The sequence below is a fragment of the Choristoneura fumiferana genome, chromosome 25 (assembly GCF_025370935.1).
Source record: "Choristoneura fumiferana chromosome 25, NRCan_CFum_1, whole genome shotgun sequence".
Taxonomy (NCBI): Eukaryota; Metazoa; Arthropoda; class Insecta; order Lepidoptera; family Tortricidae; genus Choristoneura; species Choristoneura fumiferana.
Window position 1 is genome coordinate 7,806,971 of NC_133496.1, and position 24,625 is coordinate 7,831,595.

At 37.8% G+C, this 24,625-nt stretch overlaps 1 protein-coding gene across 1 annotated transcript in view; it reads right to left on the reverse strand.

Annotated features, from left to right (window-relative positions):
* Nucleotides 1-684: 684 nt before the first annotated feature.
* Nucleotides 685-24,625, reverse strand: part of LOC141442513 (transient receptor potential cation channel subfamily A member 1-like) — a 63,003-nt gene continuing 39,062 nt past the window's right edge. The window contains exons 12-13 of the mRNA XM_074107535.1: nt 4,388-4,588; nt 685-782 (exon numbers count right to left, since the gene is read on the reverse strand). Coding sequence (XP_073963636.1) covers nt 685-782; nt 4,388-4,588 — 299 coding nt within the window. The remainder of the gene's footprint in view (nt 783-4,387; nt 4,589-24,625) is intronic.

Consider the following 24,625-nt stretch of genomic DNA (forward strand, 5'->3'; position numbering starts at 1 on the left):
AACAAATGAACGTTTCGTTCCTACAAGAACTATTGTATAACAGAAAAGTATTGTACGTACAGTGGATACATTTTTTACCTTACTCCCTTGTGAATTTAGCGAAACGCCCAAGCCACATTTTGACTAAGGTGTAGAGTTGGTGAAGTTAGGCCTTGGAAAGTTAGGGCGTGTAGAATTAGAAGCTTGGTCATATGGTCTCGTCTTAGCAACATGAAAATGTTTTTGGTGGGGACTATTTACTCGTACAATGAACTTAATAGGGAAACTATCACAGCCTAGTAGGCTTTACAAGTTAACGCCTCGGCGAATAACGTTTGGCAACCTGTTTCATTTCGCAACTTTTCATTTCCCAACTGTTTAATATTTCTGAAACTGGAAATATTTCAGAATTTTTATAAAACTAACCTAACCTAACCTAAAGGGTTCTACAGGATGGCCCTGAAATAAATCCTGAAATATTTACAGTTTTAGAGTTTGCGAAATGAAAAGTTGCGAAATGAAACAGGTTGTCAAACGTTACGTTGCGAAAAGGCAGTACTCGATTTGCCGCATATTAGTAGGTACTAAACCCTACACTGCCTTTGTCCCGACAAGCACTAGGCTGGTATCTTTCTATAGAGACACGGAACCCTAAAAAGAAAGCAAGAGGAAGCGAGTGCGAAACGGTTAGCGAGTGACAGCTAGTCACATGAAAGGTGCATTCAGATCGCTAGTATCAACGTACTCTTCATCCTGCCACTTAGCAAAAGTGCTTGCATTGTGTTCCAGCACGATGAAGATAACTATGGAAATCATTAGCACAAGTGACATTCCATAGCACACCGTGTTGGTGTCTCATCTAAAGCCGCTTTCTGACGGGAATGGGGCCATAATATTACATAATAATTACTACGTGACAGACTCGCGTATGGCAGCCGCTTTAGTATTTACTATATTGTATAAAGCTTTATTGTACATAAAACATGTCACCTTTTTAGGGTTCCGGTCAAAATTAAAAATACGGAACCCTTATAATTTCGTCCTGACCTTTTGTTACAGGAATTTTACTCAACAACTATAAGGCGTACATTGATTTTGCTCGCTAATCCTGCCGTGAAGCAGCAGTGCTTGCACTGTTGTGTTTCGGCGTGGAGAGTAAGACAGCCGGTGAAATTACTGGCACTTGAGTTATCCCATCTTAGGCCTCTAGGTTGGCAACGCATCTGCAATACCCCTGGTGTTGCAGATGTTTCAAACTCAAACTCACAACATTTATTGACAAGAAAAAACACACGACATCACAACAAAAACACAGTAAAAACATAAATAGGACAAGAGAGAAAAATAAGAGACATTGTGCTGTAGTGCTGTTTATGGGCGGTGGTGATCTTTTACTCTCTGGAGACCCACTTGCTCGTTTGCCATCCAGGCGAACAAAAAAAAATTGATATTTTATCAAGTTTAAGTGTCTGTGATGGCTGCTACGTTTAAGTTTTTTGTTTCATTTCTAGTTGAATTTTATAGAAAAGTCCATTTTGCATTTTTGTTTTATTACACAAAAAAAATAACAAAGTTTTTAGAGCATTTTATCCAGGTGAACTTAAACGGTTAGATTTTCACGATTCCGCGCTCCCCAAGGGGCGATTAAGTTTAGTAGAATAGCAAAGTTCCAGCATGTGCTGGAGAGAACGTGTTTCTCGTAACGTACCAGAAAACACTTATATTTTCAACTTTTACATCTATAGTGTCGGTTGTATCGCAAGTCAACTACCAGTGAAAGTTTTTGTTAAACATTTCATTATTAATACAAGACAACTCACCTGTTTTACACCTCATGTTGACGTGTGTCCATAGGTGGCGATGATTGGTTCCCATTAGATGACCTACATGCTCGTTTTCCCCCTCTTATATAAAAAAAGTTATTGGTGACTGTACTTTTTTGTTTATAATTGGATTGTCATTCAAACTGCAAACCTGCCTGGAGAGAGATCTGTCTATAGCCCTTCCTCGCATTACATAACGTTCCGTACCAAATTTCACGTCGATGCCATTAACCGTTGAGGAGACCCGTCCTGCAGATAAGATCCTGGCCAGACCACTAGGATGTCACTACCATACTACATTATTGTATTGTCACCAGATTTACATAAATAAATAATAAATAAATATCACGGGACAATTCACACCAATTGACCTAGTCCCAAAGTATGCTTAGCAAAGCTTGTGTTATGGGTACTAAGCAACGGATAAATATAATTATAGATAGATACATACTTAAATAAATATTAAACACCCAAGACCCGAGAACAAACATTCGTATTTTTCATACAAATATCTGCCCCGACACGGGAATCGAACCCGGGACCTCAAGCTTCGTAGTCAGGTTCTCTAACCACTAGGCAATCTGGTCGTCTAACATAAGTATGCCAAATTTCAAGGTAATACGACCACTGAAAATTCGTTTTTAACCTACAAGATTTGACCCGTACATACATTATACAGTGTGGAAAAATAAGTCGGGCCTTAGAGGGAAACTACCTTAAATCCATAAGTTGGCTCATTTTACTGAAAGAAGACATTCCTTTATTTTTAAAAGGAAACAAAACTGCATTCAAAGATTTTCTAAAACTCGCTTGCCTCGCCCGGGACTCGAACCAACTAAAATTAAAAAAAAAAAACACTATTTTATTATACTAATCGATAGGATTATTATTCAGGATAAAATTTCTCTAACAAACATTTGGTTTAAGTAAAATGAGCCAACTTAAGGATTTAAGTTAGTTTCCCTCCAGGGCCCGACTTATTTTCCCACACTGTATAATAAGTACCTGGGCGACCGTCCTTTGTTTGTGCTAAAACTCGATAACAAGCGTTTTCCCAGAGATAAGACTAAGCTATATCGATTTTTCATCCCCGAAAACCCCTACTTACCAAATTTCATCGAAATAGTTGGTGCCGTATCCGAGATCCCTGAAATACTCGTATGTACACAAGAATTGCACGCTTAAAGGTATTACATAGATATGCAGGTATATGTATACAGTACCCGGGCGACTGAGCTTCACTCGGGCTACGCGCGTTTTCCCAGAAATGAGACCAAGCTAGACCGATTGTTCGACCCGAAAACTCCTACATAGCAAATAACATCGAGGTGCCCGAAATACTCGTATTTAAATATACAAGAATAGCTCATTAAAAGGTAAAAGATACGTACATAGATATTCGTACATACATACATATATTGCAAGTTAGATAAAAGCTTGTAAAATACGTGGCAACCAGCAAGCCTCTACGACAACTGTTAATTTCGCGGCCAAGTAAAACAACCTGTATTTTTGTTAGCCCCGGTCGGTATTCGCACCAACGGTATATTCTGGGGCGCTACTGCGAAATTGGAAAATCGAATTTCGTAATCGTACCGTCCCTCTCACTCTCGTATTAAATGATTTAAGCGTCAGCGGGACGGCAAGATACGAAGTTCGAATTTTGCACTTCGTAGTATAGGGCCAGCAGTGTTGTCACGCTATGTTCAAAATGTATTTTTTCTTTCTTTCTTTCTTCAAATATTAGTAATGTTAGCTTCAAGTCGATTCCACTAGTATTAGCGCATAATGGATTCCATACACTACTAAACTTAAGGTTTTATACTATTCACCGTGTTTTTTAGGGTTCCGTACCTCAAAAGGAAACAACAGAACCCTTATAGGATCACTTTGTTGTCCGTCTGTGTGTGTGTCAAGACCCTTTTCACAGGAACGCGTAGAGATATCAAGCTGAAATTGATATCGAATGCTCAAACCTGCGGTTCCTTGAAGCCCTGAAACAATCAAACTTCTAAGTCAACGCAATCAAAAGTTACAGTCATTAAACAACGTGTTTCCATACAAATTGCAGAGCACTGAAAACCTATTTACATTAACTTCCAGTTGTCCCAGAAACTTGAAATTTGGTATGAAGGTAGCTATTATAACACAACCAACTAGAAAAGTTTGAAAATCTTGATTTTTATGTCTGTCTGTACATAAAAATAAATTTAATAATAATTAAATGAATTTGAATCATTTGAATTAAGAAACCAATATTTATCGATTAATAAGTAATTTACATTATTTTGTACAATTATAAGTTTACATACATAAAAAGAACTAACCTAAGATAATTATTATAAAAAGAATACCCCGTCTTAAAGATCTGCCTGTGGCAGGGTTCCCATGACGCTGGCCGCATTATCCCTTTGGACCGCAAGTGAGATCCGCTGGGATAAGTACGCGCCAGCTCTTGGGTCCTCAGAAGCGTCGACCAACCGGGAAGACAGGGCCTTTATAAAAAAATCATGTCGACTGACCAGGGCCCTAACGTCTCAACAGCAAGCGCCGCAAACTCGTAATCCTTTAATAAGGAGGAGTACTTGCGGCGCTTGAGTATTTGAGCCTGATCAGCCGCAGCGCCGGCTTTTGAGCTAGTTGCCTGGATGTGGGACAGCGCGAAAGTATCAACGCATGTAGCGTCCACGCCAAGGCCCTACCGAGCTTCCATGGCACCAGGGTGACCCCGTCTGGACGCTTGCCGTCGTCCCTTGCCATGCCGACTGGCTCGAAAGCCGAAGGTACTGGAAAGTCAAAGCCAATATATATATTTGAATTGAATTGAATTATCAATGACCAATATAATCTGACCCCACAGTGCATACATTTTGCTTAAGAGTGGCTCTGCATGCAATGGATGTATTAAATCAGTCGGGAAAATCGAGAAATATCGTCCAGACATGATCCCGTTTACATACCTATAAATGTGTATGGAACAATCGGTGCGCAAGTCCGATTCGCACTTGCCCGGTTTTTTATTTCCGTTATAGTTATGAATCCGGAATACCGCCCTGCGCTCCATGACTCTAATCACTGAATCAGTGACTGATCATCAGATGTAGGTCGAAGGAGGTCTACGCTAAAGTGGGACTGGGTTGGCCATGCATGCCGCGTGCCAGACGAGTTCTGGGCCAAGATAACCACCGAGTGGACGCCCACCAACTCGAAAGGGTGACTTGGCAGACCTAGACGGCGATGGCGGAATGAACTTAACTACTTATACTTCTTGAAAGATTGGCCCTTGTATGCAGGGGACAGATAGCAGTGGAAGTATCGGGGGGAGGCCTTTGCTCACGCTCAGCCAGCAGTGAGGCAGAATAGGCTTACAAAAGTTATGAATAAGGGAAGCTTTTGAAATTCTGTTTCTCGGGTTTTGTACCTCAGAAAGAATAACGGAATCATTATCCTTATTAATTAACTAAAAAGGTCACGAGTGAGCAAAGTAATTAAGTTCATTGATATTATGAACCTCCGCAATGTAACGCCTGATTCAATAAATTATTTTCCTTATTAACAGGAATTCACTTTGTTGTTTGTCGAATGAATTCGACTGTCGGGCTCAATATCTCGTTCGTAATTCCTTATTTACCGCCCTTAAGACACAATGTACTATTACTCATCAAAAGATATGACAGCGCTAAAATCAAATCACCTCTGAGATAGAACGAAAATGGTAAAACGGAAAAAGAACTTCAGAACTCAAACAAACGAATTTACAATTAGAAAGTTACTTAATGAATGCAATCAAGAAGAAGTTAAACTGCACTGAAGGAATGAGACTTGTCTTTTCCCTACTCTCCAAGTTTTAGTGGACAGTTGACTTTAAATCGTCGTTTTTGACACAGCTTAAATACTTTCCAACTAGTGCATTTGCATTAAATTATAATTGAAGTTTACCTCTGTCAAAATATTTAGGATACACGGATCATACCCATATTGGCAGTCAAAGTAAGCCTTTGGGATTTGCTCTACTTAACTTTTTATTTATTATTTGTAGTTGTAGCAGCAATAGAAATGCACAAAATAAAAATAAATCAATGGAATTCAGTGAATAAAATAAATTTCATACGAAAATACAAACTGAAATATAGATGCACAGAAAAACCAAAAAAATAAGACCAGCGCTGGGAATCGAACACAGGTCCTCGGCATTCCGTGCCGTGTGCTATACCACTACACCACCGCTGGACAACGATACAGACACGAATTTCTTCTATGCACCTCATATCTCAGCCTGTGTTGTTTCTTATTTAGCCACTTAAGCAGCGACACTAGCGACATATATGCCGTAGCCCTCATCGAGAAACTTTTCGGCACTCCATCGGAACTAACCGCTCACCCAGACAAGAGATATCGTTATTAAGCAATCAAATTAATTAATTTATTAATAATTAATCTTCTAACCAAACCAACTTAGAAAAAAAAACAAGATTGAAATTTCAAACTTCAATAACGCAAAAACCGGTGAACTTTTTTAATGAAGCATAGCTAAGAACCACTTTAAGGAAACTAGCTTTAACATAAAAAAACCGCAACGAAATCGGTCCACCGTTTGAGGGCTACGATGCCACAGACAGACAGAGATTAGCGTCAAACTTCCCCGTCTTTTTGTGTCGGGAGTTAAAAATAATATGTTACATAGACTTCGCTGCACAACTATCTTCTGTAACTCAGAACTAGAGCACCCTAGGGTCCCCTACTTCAGACTGCAGCAAAATGGAGAACGGCTTGTGCAAACATCCTATTCCCAGGGAACCTGACTTCGGAATTAATTGTAAAAACTTAGTTTGACTTGCAGTAATTACAGTTTCGTTGACGTATTCCTATTTGTTGTATCACAGACGTATTTACATTAATAAATTACACATTCGTTTGAAGCTTGATAACGTAACATTTTTTATTTATTTTATTATTGTGCTGTCTTTTTAATGTCACGAATAAATGTTTTCTTTCTTCTTCTTCTTATCTTTCTTTAGTTATATGAGCAGCAAAAAATCAGGCAGGTGGTAGGACCTTGTGCAAGGTCCGCCCGGATTGCTACCACCATCTTGCTCGCTAATCCTGCCGTGAAGCAGCAGTGCTTGCACTGTTGTGTTTCGGCGTGGAGAGCAAGACAGCCGGTGAAATTACTGGCACTTGACGTATCCCATCTTAGGCCTCTAGGTTGGCTACGCATCTACAATCCTCCTGGTGTTGCAGGTGTCTATGGGCGGTGGTGATCTCTTACCATCAGGAGACCCACTTGCTCGTTTTTCTTCCAGTCGAATAAAAAAAAAAAAATCTGGCCCTCGAATGTATGCAGAAATAGGTTACTTTGTACGTATGTATAGTGGGTCAAGTTTTGTGCCGCTGAGTATTTTAAGATTTGGTTCTTAATTTAGCAAGAATTTAAACTAAGCAAACTCTTTGGAACAAGCTTCTAAAGCCGAGTTTGGACTTCCAAGAAAAATTGTGCAAGTTGCATTTCATTGCGGCGCTCGATTGACCACTACAAACTCATTGGCTTTACGGCCTCGCAATGTACTCGTAATGCAACTTGCACGATTTTTCTTGCAAGTCTAAACTCGGCTTAAAGTCTAGTTTAGAGATGAAAAAAATCGTGCGAGTTGCATTACATTGCGGCACTCGGTCGATCACTTAAAGGTCGTTTACTTTTCGACCTCTCAATGTTATGCAACTTGCAAATGTTTCTTGCCTATAGACACACGATTAAACTGGGTTTAAATTTGAATGCTTATTTATCTAATAGATAATTTTTGTTAAAACCGTAAAATAAACTAGAAAGTAGCATTTTGGAGATGGATAGTCCTGATTTTTCTGTATACCAACATGTTACGAAAATACCGAAAATAATAATTGTGAAGACTAAAAATACTAACTCTAGGGCTGAATTGATTGTATGGATAAATACAAAGCATGTACTATGGCCTGCAAAAGTCGATGGACATTCCAAAACATAATCGTCTGACGCGAGAAACAGCGCCATCTATGTGTTTGAAGTGTATTAGCGGTATTTACTTATTTACTAACTTAGTTAGTTTATTAATATCTCACTAGATGGCGCTGGCGCTGACCTTAAAAAAATATTTTATATCTGTTAGAAATTTTATATTTCGCTGCCGTAGTAACTAATTATGTCCCTGCCTGGGTGGGACACCGTGAGATGATTACCGCGAATCGCGTAACGACATTTTCTGTCTCTTTCGTACTTATCGTAAGAGAAGGAGAATATTATTATTCGCATTACTATCGTTTCTTGTTCACTCTTTGGTGTGTGTGAAGTTCCCAATCCGCACTGGCCCGCGTGGGAACTACGGCCCAAGCCTCTCATTCTGAGAGGAGGCCTGTGACCAGCAGTGGACGGTATCAATAGGCTGGGAGGCTGATGATAATGAAATTCTTTATTTATGATGACCCATGTTGCGAATGAGTGTCAACTTTAGTAATCTCCAAATCTAGCAGTAAATTTACAAAAACACAAACTCAATATTATCTCCTGGTGGGATTTGAACTTGTGACATACGAACGAAGAACGAAGTTCATAACCACTTGACCATATTACTGTTATCATAAGCGATGAAATCGGATCTATATCGGGTCGTCTTAAATTAATCGGTAAGTCATGCGTGTTAACGAAACATAAGAGGTAGACTGAAGATCTTCAAACTACCAGGCTAAGTTTTTATTACAAAATTTTGCTACTTGTTCAGCTGCTTGCAACATCGTTTGATCGTCTCTTTCAAGTTGAATTTGCTGATTATCGTAATTATTCTTTAAAATGAGTTTCTCATCGCAATATTGAGATGGTTAAAAGTTGTGAAATTATTAATTTATATGAAGAAGGAAAAAATATGTCGGAATTTTCTAGAGAAATGTTAATGTGAGTTTTTTTTTGGTTACGTTCATCCTACCAACTTCTTCATTAAAATGATATCTACGTTATATTTTTTATGTTATTTATATTGTTACAGATAAAACAGTTATATTTGTGCAAGACTGGCTTAATCAACACAAAAATAATGTTAAAGTCGTTCCTTGGCTGCCAGATCACCGGATTTAAATCCCATTGAAAAATTATGGTTGTTATAACCATGTCAACGTTGGATAACAAAATAAGCGAACTCCGGAAACGTTAGAAGCCCACTGTGTAAAATAAGGGACAGTATTCGCGGCTCTAATATGTGTGAAAATCTAGTTGCATCGATGCGATTCTTTTTGCAAGCAGTTATCGACAATCATTGTGGTACAACAGTTATAAAATAAAATTGATAGTTACGTGTTAGACCGGGTTATATACTCAACAGTTATGTTATAATAAAATATATACGGTGCGATATTTCAGGGTATGTTATTAATAACCTAATAATTAATTATACACATAAATTATTTAAGTATAGTGTGGTAATATTTTTTTTGCTTCATACAAAATACCATTCCGTTCAAAATTCATCCTCGCATTACATTAAATAACTGTATTTTTTTAATTTAATNCTTAGGCCTCTAGGTTGGCTACGCATCTACAATCCTCCTGGTGTTGCAGGTGTCTATGGGCGGTGGTGATCTCTTACCATCAGGAGACCACTTGCTCGTTTTTCTTCCAGTCGAATAAAAAAAATAAAATCTGGCCCTTGAATGTATGCAGAAATGGTTACTTTGTACGTATGTATGGGTCAATTTTGTGCCGCTGAGTATTTTAAGATTTGGTTCTTATTTAGCAGATTTTTAACTAAGCAAACTCTTTGGAACAAGCTTCTAAAGCCGAGTTTGGACTTCCAAGAAAATTTGTGCAAGTTGCATTTCATTGCGGCGCTCAATTGGCCACTACAAACTCATTGGCTTTACGGCCTCGCAATGTACTCGTAATGCAACTTGCACGATTTTTCTTGCAAGTCTAAACTCGGCTTAAAGTCTAGTTTAGAGATGAAAAAAATCGTGCGAGTTGCATTACATTGCGGCACTCGGTCGATCACTTAAAGGTCGTTTACTTTCGACCTCTCAATGTTATGCAACTTGCAAAATGTTTCTTGCCTATAGACACACGATTAAAACTGGTTTAATTTGAATGCTTATTTATCTAATAGATAATTTTTGTTAAAACCGTAAAAATAAAACTAGTAAGTAGCATTTTGGAGATAGATAGTCCTGATTTTTCTGTATACAACATGTTACGAAAATACCGAAAATAATAAAATGTGAAAGACTAAAAATACTCAACTCTATGGGCTGAATTGATTGTGATGGATAAATACAAAGCCATGTACATGCGATACAGGCTCTGCCTAGTGGATGTCGCCTAATTAATGTTTGAAATGTTTCTGTTTTTGTAATATAATTTTTTCATTTTCATTTTTATGTGGGTCATTTATCTTAGAAACTTTCTTTTGACTCGATAAGCAAACAATCTGGTGAGTGGTAATGTATTGACTTAAACATTACGCCCACGTCCTATAATAAGCCGTGGTCGGAAAAACCGAGCTATTTTTAAAATGAAATATCGAGTCTTAAAGTGTAAATGGGAAGATGCACTTAATCCTACACTTGAATAGTTTGTTAGTGACTTGAATCATTGTAACTTAGGAGTCCTGGATGGATGACCTCTGAGGCCGTTGCCTAACGTTTCTGACGCTCGCGATCGCAATCAAATGACAGATTTCGCATACAAAAACTGTCAGTTGATTGCGATCGCGATCGTCAGAATCGTTAGGCAATACAGCCTCAGGTTAAAGTCGCGGGTTCACGGTGGATGCTAGCCGCTTCGAGGCGACTGGAGGTCTATGGGGGAGGCTTGTGTCCAATTAGTGGACGTCCTACGGCTGATATGATGATGATGGTGATGACTTAGGAGCCCTAATGTAAATAGGTACATAATATACTAAGCGGCCAAAAATCTGGCCCTCAAATGTGTGCAGTAATAGGTATTTTGTATGGAGCGTGGGCAAACTTTTGTTTCGCTGAGTATATTATTTATATTGTTTTTTTAGGCTTCCAACCAAAGGGTGTCAAAAACTGTCCTAAATGCTACCCTGTCTGTTTGTCTGCCTGTTGGTCAGTCAGTATCAGGACTATAATTTCAATAGGTAGACATTGTAATTATTACAAAATGTGTGTTCCTATATTAATAATTAAGGGTAAGACCAGAGAGCAAAAAAAATGCGGGATAATATCATTAGATACATTACATTACAAAACATTATCCTCAAAAAATAGCAAACACGAAAACAGACCAAAATGATACAAAAAAGAAGTGTAGTTAGTTAGTTAGTAGCTATTGTAAATTTATCATGAAAAATTCATGATGATGATGATGATGATGATGATGAATACAGAAGTCGCTCAAACTTATTGAGTTTTCTTTGTATCAAATAGTCCATTTCATCACTATCTTTGGAAAAGATATTTGTGCACAAATAACATTAGAATTTACATCTACGAATAGACTTGTAACTCACACATATCAAATCTTGCATCAAAAATGTTACGGTTCCCAAGAGATAACAAATTTCGTACAATATCACGGTAACATCTAGCCGCCATTATTATTAATGCAGCTTTGGTTAACTAGAACATCCGGGGCAGCAGATTGGGAGATTAAGTCCAGAGCTCGCGGCAGATTAATTTGCTACTAGTCCTGCAATCTCAGGATCTAGATGACGAGTTAAGGGGCACCTCACCACAATGCAAATATTGATACTTTTCTTTTCTTTAAGTTTTAATTGTATCGCTCTTTTCATGATGTGTACACATAGGTGCCAAAGTTTAATAAATATCACATTGTCGTGGAATACAGTGAAACATGAAATTATTTAATGTACTTACTTAAATAGGGATCCACACCCTTATGTTGTTAATATTCTTTTATTATAACTACTGAGAAAGAAGGCAGTTACCGACATAGCGAAGCAAATTAGCACGTTGAAGCAATGGATGTCATTTTCTCGAATGGAGATCGCGGATCGGCAAGCGTAGCGTCGGACGTCCACCAACGAGGTGGATGGATATAACCTGGCTAAAGCCGCTGGTGCATGGTGGATGGAGGCCGCTTCTAACAGAAGAAACTAGTGGTATATTCTATGGGGGATCCCATGTCCAACAGTGGACGTAGATAATGATGATGATGGTCAGTGGGCACACTTTTTTTTCTCTTCGCTAAAATTCAAATTCAAATTCAAAATATTTGTTGATTAGTTGTGTGTGTATGTCGGCGGCCGATCGTAAATTCCGCCAGATCACGAAATTCCTAGGCATATCGTGAAATGGCGCCATTTCATGAATAGGCTACGGCGGGACATCCGCCATATCGTTCAAAACTCACTGATTTGCCTAGTGACGTTTTGGTAGATCATGAAATGCCTAGTCATATCATGATACGCCGCCATTTCATGATTTGGCCAGTTTAGGCATATCATGAAACGCCGTCATATCGGTTCTGGCACTTCACCGGCCGCTACTGCGACACGCTCGCTTCGCTCGCTCGGCTCGTGCGTTGTAGTCACAATTTATACTAACCACTCCTCGCTTCGCTCGTCGTACCTAAATTTTTCTTTTTTAGGCATATCACGATGTGCCCGGTATAAAGTTAGGAATATCAACGTATGCGTTGCTCTAATCGATCTGCCGTATTGTTTCTCAGGCACATCGTGATATGCCTGGCCAACGTATCATGTCATAATTAAAAATAAAATTCAGTCCCAGTGCTCATTGAAGGCCGGACTGAAGGTATTTCCAAATTAGCATTGGGGCAGTAGGTATGGTAAGGAGCTTAAATTATATGACATATCTTTTCTACCACTCAAAGGTTGATTGTCAGAGATCCCTTCAGGAATAAGTCCACTTTTGTACTAAGTACTTTTTCCGCACTGGGCCCGCGTGGGAACTATGGCCCAAGCCCTCTTGTTCTGAGAGGAGGCCTATGCCCAGCAGTTGGGCTTGGATGATGATGACTTTTTTGTAACCTTTTCGTATTTCTTTTTTGTACGATAAAGAGTATAAACAAACAATGAAACGGACAAACAAGCAACGGCGTAGCCTGAGCGACGTTGCTCGCAGAACAGAATCCATTGGGAGAAAAAGGCTTGAGTGGCGGCTTTGAGCAAGAATACCAGTTACAGCTTGCCTTTCTGGTCACAGGTCAACCTAGTGTTGACCTGTGACATTGCAGTCCTGTGAGTTGCAGCCAACCGTAAATAAAGGAGACTTTATGGCTGTAGCTTTGTTTCAATTCACTTCGAGTCAAAAACGCGAAGCGCCTGTGTGTATATATTATATTTAGGAAATTAAAAAGAAGCCTGAAAAATAAAATTGAGCACCTAATTAAATAAAAAATATAAAAAAATATACGCGTAACAGAAACAACAAAACTTGTACCTAACATCAACTACATTTTCCATTATTTTATTAGTTCCGCCTTACTCCTATCTTATAGTAATAATTATTAGGAAATACTACGGAAAAACTGTACCTTAACCAACCTTGATACCGTCCCTCTCACTCTCGTATTAAATAATATAAGCGTTAGCGGGACGGCAAGATACGAAGTTCGAATTTTGCACTTCGTAGCATAGGGCCAGCGCTTAACGGAAGATAGCGTTACTTAGCGTTCACACCTACACATAGTATCATTTATATCTTACCTTGCGGAGACCCATTATTCCATTAATGATTTTAATATACAGTCAACCAATTTGATTTCTAGGGCCACTATGGAACCTTGCCATAGTAAATAATTTTGATTTGTCTATCTAATAGCAATGCTTGTTGTATGATGTAAAATATCAAAATGACAAGGTTCTGTGGTGGCCTAGGAACCAAATTGGTTGACTGTATGCTTGCTACCTTTTATTTTTATCTTTTTTTTTTTATTTGACTGGATGGCAAACGAGCAAATGGGTCTCCTGATGTTAAGAGATCACCACCGCCCATAAACATCAGCAACACCAGGAGTATTACAGACGCGTTGCCAACCTAGAGGCCTAAGATGGGATACCTCACGTGCCAGTAATTTCACCGGCTGTCTTACTCTCCACGCCGAAACACAACAGTGCAAGCACTGCTGCTTCACGGCAGGATTAGCGAGCAAGATGGTGGTAGCAATCCGGGCGGCCCCTACAGTGATCTGTTTGCGCAATTAAAGTGCAAATTTAAACTGTTGGGTGGAAAAAATTGAAAAAAAACTGAATGTTAGAAGCCTAAGGTAGATAGTAATATTCACAATACGAAATCCTTAGAAAAAAATGATTTGATTTTTTTCGTAATGGCTACAGAACCCTATCTTGGGCGTGCGTGTCCGACACGCTCTTGGCCGGTTTTTTTTTTGAGTTATGAATCGTATATTTTTGATCAGGTAATGTTGGTTTCATACAAATGTACTATGCATTTGTATGTAACATGGCCATGGCAAACTTCCGCGGTGCGCAACTGGCCGCTTGGAGAAGAACAAAATTCTAAATTATTGATGGGCACTCTTTTGTTTTTCCCCGCGATTGGCTCTACTTTTTGGCAAGGCGTAAGCCGAAATTTGATTTCTTTTAGAAATAAATAATACTTTTACTCAGTGATAGCTAAACATTTCACTGAACTACTTGTGATATGAGGTCTGCCTCCGGTATTGTTAATATTATTTGCTCTATTTCTAACATTTATTTCTTTTATATTTTGTAAAACCTGATCCAAGTATCGTTTAGCTTTATTTCTCTGGCCTGAAAAACGAGACTTTGATGGGTGCTGCTTGCTTGCAGCAGCAGGGTGTTTCATTTCAGCCCTTCCTTTTGCCTGCTGATTCATCTTCATCCCCACTTCCACTCCACTCGGCTGCCTCGGAGTAGATCGCCGGCGCGACTGGACGCTCCGAGGCTACCTTAACACCCTGCCCTGTTTCCCTACCTACGAGTATCCTTCAAGTCTCAGGCCAGTGTTTTTCTTTTTTTCTACAAGAACAGTGCTGACTGAAAAACATATGTACTTATGTACTTTTCCATTCTATTTTTTTTTTATAACCACACGCCTTTTTATTGCTCCGACCGTCTTGATCCACCTTAAAAAGCAATGTCTCATGCTACTAATTTAATTTAACCCACGACGCAAAAAAGAGATGCTATAAATTTGACGCCTGATCCTGACGCCTATCTGTGTGTTTTAGGCATCGTAGCTCTCAAATGAATGAACCGATTTCAATGCGGTATTTTTCACGTAAATGCCAGTGCTCTTGCGGTGGTTATTAGCTATGGTTCATCAAAATCAGTTCAGCCGTTTCAGAGATATAGAACTATGACATGACAATGTCGGGGGTTTTTACGCTTTAACCTCGTTCGGCCCAATATGCAATAGAATGTTCACAATAAGTTCAAGGGAACTAGGAATCCATGACAATGTAACAAAGTAAAAATAATTTTGTTTTTCTATTGTTTTACACCATGGCAGTTTGACGGCAGTTTGACTTTATTCTCGAAACAATTAGATTCTAATTGCTTTGTCAATTTTTTTCAAAATATTTATAATGGTGGGCTTCAGGAGGATGATAAATTCTAAAGCTTGTGACTTGGTTTTGTTTCAAACTAAAATTGCTGTAGAATTTCGATGAGATTTAGTATTTAGATAGATGGGTCTTAGGAATTATCCCGATATTCACATAGGAGAGAGAAAAATTCTCAAGTGGCGACCACGAACCGGAAGACAAAGCATTGACAGGCCTCCCACTGGATGAACTGACGACAACGCAAATGTTGCGGGCAACCGATGAATACAACTGACGAATTAGTCTCTGTAAAGAGTCTTGTCATTGTCATTGCTCTGTCAAAACCAATCGATTAACAACTGGCGACCAGCAAAAAGATGCTGAACCCCTTTTTTTTCTATAAAGACTTCCCAAATCTTCTTTATTTCATGAAGTCGGTTGGCTATAAAGGTTACATTTCTATGTAAGTATATGCCTCAACCCGACCCACTCACGAGGAATCCTTAGGTTAGGCAGTAATTTATTTAATACCCTCCCTTTGACAAGCTGAGATACAACACTATAAAAGCGGGCATGAAATTTTAAGCCCCGTCTGAAAATTCAAAACATTCCATTTCGTTTGCTTTAATATTTCCAACCCGGGGGAATCCTGCAGTTTAATATGCGCTTATTTAGGCACCAGTTGGGCTATGGAAATTATACGAATAGCCACTACTTTGTCAGCAATTGTTAATTTTGAAACGGACCGGCGATTAAATGTTAAGCTTTTATGCACTGCTTTCAACATTCAGGATATCTATTCTGCAGTGTCAATATTATTCAATATAACGTATACTACAGTTGGCCTACCTTACATAAAATCCATTTAGTGACTACCTGGCAGCACACGTAGTGAACAGAAAAAAAATACACTACAATACAAATATTCTTCATTGCACACCGCAAATCAGTACATAAAATGTATATAATTACATAAATCAGAATCAAGGCTCCGCTATCCGCCTAGATCAAATTCATTCTACTTATATTTATGCATTTTAATTAATTACTAGGGGCATCTGTTGTACCTGCGGACACTTACCAATTTTTAGACTATTTTAAATATTTAAAAAAAAACTGTCATTAATTTTGTAAAACTATTTATGGTTTTAGTATCTTAATTAAACGGTCTTTCATAATCACCATTTTGTTTTTAATTATCTACTAAAACTATAGAGATGTAAACATATTTTTAAAAATGCTCATTTTGTCCATAGGTACAACTGCAGTTTGTACCTATGGACGACAAAATTGTACCTGTGGACGGGACCGTACCTATGAACAAAAAATCAACAAAACACTACAGAAAAATAATTAAACATCCAAATCTTAATAAAATAAAACAAAACAAATAGAAATACATTTGTCAATACATTCAGAATCTCCTAATATATTTTTTGTTATTTGGAATTGCAGTATTCTCGGTATAACTCTTTAGCAGAATCGTCGGAGCTCATCGCCTACATCTTTAATCATCATCATCATCATCTGAGCCATCATTTAACACATAACATTTTTGACATATAAAGCTAGATTCGTCGTCAGAGTCAACATTATTCTTGTAAGACTTTAAAACACATTTCTTAGGATTGCAGTACACATGCTGCATGTAAGTAAACTTGTTTTAGGATTCTATTTTTTGCATCCCATGCACATAACGTATGGCAATGTCTCCACAAATTTCCGTATTTGTTTCTGTTTTGTTGCCCATGTGCAAATATGCTGCTTCTTTTAAATAATCATGTAGCTGTTGCTCTTCTGCTTCAGCAAATACCCTCCTTACATTTTTAAAAGATCCATATTTTCCAAATTTTTGTTTCGATTTAACTTATCATACTTGAAAATACTCGATTTAGGCACATTGAATTTTTCAGCAACTTTTCTACGAGAACATCCATTTTTTACTTCCATAATGACCTCGGTTAAACTTTCAGGACATACTTTTTTTCGCGTTTGGCCGGTTTTAGCACGAGAAACTGATATCAAACAGAAAAATAAATTCATATTTAGCTGTCTACAGGTTCAAACTGTGATTTTGTACCTGTGGACAGTCCATAGGTACGATAAAAAACTTGTCCACAGGTACAAATTCGACACTTTACAATTTAAACTAATGTCAGTCCGTTAAAAGTCGCCCGAGAGCAGCAATAACTACATAAAATAAGAAACAAATCATGAAGTTATTCATTAACTACGAAGAGACTCGCAGCATTATGCTTAAAACTTTAGAAAACACACTCAAAATACGAATAAAAACTTACTTTTGACGTAGAAAACTTTCCGCAGCCATAAAAGACAATACTACTGACAAATACGAAAATGACAGATAGTTAATGTTGCCATACCAGAAAAATGCTATTCGGGTGTGTTCAAGATAATAGTCTATGGTTTGTAGTTTTTTTTTTACTGCTAGTGTCCTTAGGTACAATCGTCCATAGGTACAACAGTTGCCCCTACTTACGCTTAAAATGTTAGGAGCAAAATAAAATTATCGAATTTTTCACAAGCTTTATTCAGAAATATTATATTTTTGTGAGCATTGTTTCTCTTGAATCCTTTAAACTGGGATTATCCAAAACGGTTGTTTCTTCTATGAATTTCGATTTTAGTTTTGAATTATGAGATCTATTTAGATGGCCCGTGTTCTCCGATTTAATCGGTTTGTAAAATATACTCGAGTTCCGTTATAATCTAGGAACAAGCATTCTTGTTTCTGTCGGTTCCGTCTGATCTTTTAAGCAATATTTTGTATTTGAAACACTATCTTGTAATTCTTCAAAAAAAAAATTTATTTCGCTTAAAATATGGTACAAAAGATGGAACATAGTATAGGGATCACATAATATTTCACCAGCTTTTGGCATGCAAAATATTTACTACAAACTATCATTACATTAAATTTAAGCGCTCTAACGTACATAATAGGGTCATTGCTCAAAAGAGGAAAAATATTCATCAACAGAGTTTAGAATGCTTTTTCCACAAGCCATGCTTTGAGCCTATATTTAAATGTATTTAAGGGATTTATCACCAATTTATCTTCAATACCCTCGACAACTTTAGACTTTAAACGATGGAAAACTTTATGAATTCTTGTTTTCCTTGTCAATTTCTTTTCATTCGTTATATATTTATCAATAAAACCCGTGGTGAAATTGTATATAAAATTTACTTGCTCTCTCAATAGATGAAACTTCTTCTCTTCTTTATTGTGATCTTTTTTAGACTCAATTATATTTAAAATATTATCTAGTATATGTGAACGTAACAACGATATTTCCCTTTCAAACAGACTAATTTCATCATTCGTTTTAGTTTCGTAGCAAACCATCCAAGTTTTAGTAATGCTATCTTTTATTGTCATACTATTAGCAAAACTTTTAGAAATGAAATGTAGTTTTTTACACAACATTTAAAACCAAAACCAAAAGCCAGAACATCCAATGTACTTAAAAAATCAACTTGTTTTTCTTATCTTCTTATATGTCTTTCAACTTTAAAAATCATTAACATCCCTGACTGCCACACCAACCATGAAATTTACAAATATTATTGAAACAAATATGAGAAAAAAGATAAACATAAAATTAATAACTGGCTTCTAATTCGAGAATATTATTGAATGAATTATTATGTATCTATTTAATGTATTAAATACTGTTAACTAAATATATACTTATTTAACATCTATGTAGGTACTTATTTTAGCACTTGACTGTACTTACCTATGATTTAGATTTGTTAACAATTATTTATCTCACTACGCAAAAAGACGGGTGTTATAAGTTGTCAAATGTATTGTATTAATTGTAACTCTTTATTGTACATAAAATATATGAAAATTACAGTTAACAAGAGAAAGAGATGTACAAAGGCGAACTTATCCCTTAAAGGATTCTCTTCCAGTTAACCTTTGACTGATTGAAAGGACAACAGAAACAAGAGTAGACACTGCAATGGAAAGGTAAAAGGACCGATTAAATTTACCTAAACTACCTGTCTGTCTAAACTGTCTATCTGTCTGCAGCATTGTAGCTCTTAAACGGATGGATCGATTTCAATGCGGTACTATTATCTATTCTGTGATGCGGTTATCATTATGCGAAATCTAATTTCCTTGTCGTTGTTCTTAGCTGTGTTATTAAGATCAGTTAGCCATTTTTGAGATAATAGAACTTTGAAATATCAAAGTCGGGGGTTTTCAACTTTTTTATTAAATGACTCAAAATGTAATTAAGACTTTTCTGTAATCTGAAAGCTGAATTATAAAGACGACGCGTACTTTTTAATCCTATTGATTAAAACCATTTAGTTCAGGTTTGGACACAACTCTTAGACATTTGGCAAATGTAATAAGCGAATTCGGCAAATGATAAAAGACATCCATAAATCTTTTCAGTAGACTTGCAACCTGTGCGAAAGTGATGAATTATCTAAAACTTTGACTATCGTAAAAAAACTTTCTGAACATGTTTGTCGTATGTAAGGAAAACGTACGAGTGCTCGTCACTGTCCCAATAGTTGGCATCTTTAATCTTATGTCATTAGCAATAGAGACGACAGCAGGGTGTCGTCTACTGGGCATTAGCGTGTCGAGCAACCTTAAAGTATTGTTTTAACATATACTGCGGCCCTGGAAGCTTGCATTTAAAATACTTGCTGGACGCTGTGTTCGAATTAATTTACCTGAGTCGAGTTTCGTGGGCGACCAGCTTTATTTTTGTTGTTGACCAGCTATAGCATAGTACAGCAAACATTGAGTTAGCACACTTGACTGAAACTGATGTTTAGTAATATAAACGATCAGACGACCAGATGGGCCCAGTGGTTAGAGAACCTGACTACGAAGCTTGAGGTCCCGGGTTCGATTCCCGTGTCGGGGCAGATATTATGTGTGATATATATTTAAGTATGTATTTATCTATATAAGTATGTTTATCCGTTGCCTAGTGTCCATAGTACAAGCATTTCTTAGTTTGGGACTAGGTCAATTGGTGTCAAGTGTCCCATGATATTTATTTATTTACATTTGGATATTTGATACTCAATCATGTCTAAACCGCTGAGCCGATTTAAATCAAATTCGGTATACATAGTTCCCGCGGGATAGCGATAAACGAATACTACGCGTAGGACTCGCGGGTAACAGCCAGGAAGTATATAATAAATGTTCTGTTTCATGTTGTGTCATAAGTCTTTATATTATGTAATGTTTGTCAATTTTGTTTGTTTATTTATTTTGTAAGCCGTGGTGGCATAGTGGTTTGACATATCGCCTCTGAAGCAGAGGATCGTGGGTTCGAACCCCGGCTCGCACCTCTGAGTTTTTCGAAGTTCATGTGCGGAATTACATTTGAAATTTACCACGAGTTTTACGGTGAAGGAAAACATCGTGAGGAAACCTGCACAAACCTGCGAAGTAATTCAATGGTGTGTGTGAAGTTCCCAATACGCACTGGGCCCTCGTGGGAAATACGGCCCAAGCCCTCTCATTATGAGAGGAGGCCTGTGCCCAGCAGTGGGACGTATATATATAGGCTGGGATGATTTATTTTGTACAATAAGTTTCCGGATTATTAATTAGTATAACAAATGCCAATTCAGCCTAGATTTGAAGAACAGACGGCCAGATTACAATGCTCAGGGAACACAGACGCATGCAGAGTACTCCACTTCTCAGCTGTCCGGATAATAAAACAAGAGCAGAAACGCTTCGAATATGAATTTTAAGGATGCTGACAACATAAGGACGAAGACCCTGCCTACTGGTCGACTTGTGAAAGACCTCTTTTACTAGTCGACCAGAAATAGGCGGGGGTCTTCATCCTACGCCTCGGCTCTTTGGCACTTGTCCCAACGCCGACGATGAGCGAGAAGCGAGCAGAGCGAGTAACTAGAAACGAGTGGGCGAGCAGTGAAAAGCGGTGTTCGAGCACGACGGGCGATTACTCGCTCCACTCGCTCGAGCCGGGCGGCCGCCAAGCTAACAGCGCTGAGCGAGTATCGCTGAGCTAGTTTTATAGCTCAGCGAGTTTTATAGCTCTTGTCGCTGCGACAAAAGATGTAAGAGCGAGTTCTCGCCGGCAGTGTGAACCGCCAGCGATCAACTATTTATATATATGTCTCTTTTACTCACACAGGATCTTATATCTTTTGTTCGTTTCTTGAGCGAGAAAATAGTCGATAGCCAATCGTTTCCTCGCCGGTGGTGAGACTAATAACGGTGTGGAATTAGACCGTGTAGTTCCAATGCACATTCGATTAAGAACATTAACTTCAACAGTATACGAGTATTGAGCACCCAGCTTCCAATGTATCAATGTCACTGCGTTCACGATACAGTGGACTGCTGCCAGCATTTTCGACAAAAGGGAAGTAAATAAAATAACTGAAACTTCAACTTATTATTTATTTATTGTTATATAGCATAGCAAGGACAAACGGTCACTTATTTTTTTTATTTTCATAGTTACCTAATACGTACTATTTTTTTAAAGCGTTTTTGAATAAAAAGACTCATCAAAATTACATTACGAAGTATACCGGGTGGGCCCTGTAACAGGAGCAAGAAATTTAAACCCGGGTTCTGCTACTCAAATGAAACTGCTTTAGTTCTACAACTTTCAATTTTATCATTATGTTTATTCCAAACAAATTAAATGGTATTTTCAATGTACGGCATCCAATAGCCTAAATGACATCGCCTGTCCCGTAACAAAATGACGGATTTCGCTGTAAGTACATTGCTTGTTCAATTAAACTTTAAACTGTAATAAAAATCATAATACAAGCTATTTTCAAAAGTTAAAGAACTAAATTAGCTCAAGATGAAGACTGAAAGCTGTGGTTTAATTTTTTGTTTCTGTTACAGGGCCCACCTTGGATATTCATTTACTACCAATTGACGTTGAGTACAGAAGCAAGTATCTTAAAAAAAACACACAGGAAATATATACTAGAAGCATTTCAGTAAAACACTTCCTCGTATTTCAAGGCATCAAATAATAAAATGCCTCTGAAACAAGGAGGCTCCGCAATCTGCAAAATGTATAAACGTTAATGTAAAATGACATTACATAAATGAGTTTGATTCACAGAAACCTTAGATGTCGTTTGGGGAAGCGAATACAACGGGGACCGCATAAATTTGAGTTGAAATAAGATTGGTTTGAGTACATTGCGTTTTAAAGGACGAAATTCATATTTTCTGTTCGGGATATTGTGCTGCTTTCAGGGATGGTGGATCCAAAACTGTGCCTAATTTAAACTAACCTTATAAGATTGTGATTTTTTGATTTGACCACGGACTAAATACTAAACTATTATTAATAATAAAATTAATATTAATATTACTATAAATATTCAACTTTAATATGATGGAAAGCTGGAAAAGGGAATGGGCTGCTAATGAACCAAAAAATGTGCCAACCAAAATAAACCCCACAGCGAAACTGCCTGGTTTCTCGCTTCCCAGGAAGGACTGGTGCCAGTTGAACAGAATGAGAACGGGCTGTGGCCGAAGCCGAGCATTTATGCACAAATGTAGGTGAACAGAGTCACCAGCATGCGAGTCTGGAGCCCCAGTGCAGGACATCGAGCACATCATCGCCCACTGCCCACTCACTAAATACGATGGTCAACCAGCAGACCTGCTTACCCTTGACAACGACGCAATCCAATGGATACAGAATATAGATATTTTATTGTGAATTTGAACGATTGTATTTAGTATTACCTAAGCCATACGAATAAATAACTATTAATATTAACCGTCCAAGACCCCAGAATAAACATTCGTATTATTCATGTATAAATATTTGCCCCGACGGGGGGAACCTCAAGCTCATAGTCAAGTCCTCTAACCACTTGGTTAACCGGTCGTCAAAATGAATGAAGTTGAAGTGAATTACGCAAATATGTAACTATATTCGGTCAATCACCTGTGTTTTAATTAGGTAGGTGTGTTTATTCAAAAGTGTCCAATAACATTTCCTGAGTGATATCATCGCCCAGCCGAAACTACAGGAGCGAAAATCTTAAAATTTAGTAGACATATTTCATGAGAGCGTAGAGTAGAGATAATAGAGATCTACTAAAATAGAATTATTCTAATTTTTTTTATTCAACTGGATGGCAAACGAGCAAGTGGGTCTCCTGATGGTAAGAGATCACCACCGCCCATAAAAATCTGAACACCAGGGTATTGCAGATGCGTTGCCAACCTAGAGGCTTGCCTACCTCAAGTGCCAGTAATTTCACCGGCTGTCTTACTCTCCACGCCGAAACAAACAGTGCAAGCACTGCTGCTTCACGGCAGGATTAGCGAGCAAGATGGTGGTAGCAATCCGAACAATGGAATTAATAGGGGTGAAAACTTTTTCTTATAAAATCAACGAATTATGAGTGTTTACTTCAGCGAAGATCGACCAGGCGTCATCCACTTAATTAATACATACTTATAAAGTTTTTACGTAAATTGAAGGGTTTTCTTCACTACAAAAAAAAAGAGCAATGGACATCACAACTGATTTGAATCCAAAAACGTGTCATCAGATACTTACAGATTCTTCTTGGCCAAGTAGCACCTTCTATTTGATTTATGATGGCTTCGCAATAAGCCTTTTGCCATTAGTACTAAAAGCATCGTAAATTATATGCTTTATCTCTCCTACTTGACGAGTGCGATAGCATTTCTTCACAAAATTTCGTGTTTTATGTATATTTTCGGTAAAAGGTTACGGGGGTTATAAGCGGGTTGTTAAAAAATTGAAAAAAGAGACCCCTTGATGGCTGATATACAACAAGCGTGACCGTATTTTGTTGGTTTGTTAAGCTTCCAGCCCGAAAATATGTATTCAACCAGTGTGATTAAATTTTGTATGAAGATAGTTACAAATCCTGAGATGGACAAAGCTTCCCCGGATCCCAAATGTAATAATTCTTGACAGCCTGAATCGCAGGCAACAGCTAGTTATTATTAGTAGCTGTAAAGTTTTGAACGAGTGAAAAAAAACCGTTAAAAATGATACTGGGTCATGCAGTTAAACACTGCGCAAACCATGACTAGAAGGCTAGCATGTAAATATTTTATTCCGATCTCGTGAAAAACCGGGATGAAAAGTAGCCTATCTTCCATACTTATAGCTAAAGTAGGAGAGCCAAACACACACATGCACACACCACAACTATACACACACACAAAATACACACATTACATTGACACACACACAAATTAATTTACACACACACACACACACACACACACACACATGTGCTTTCGCATTTATGGTAT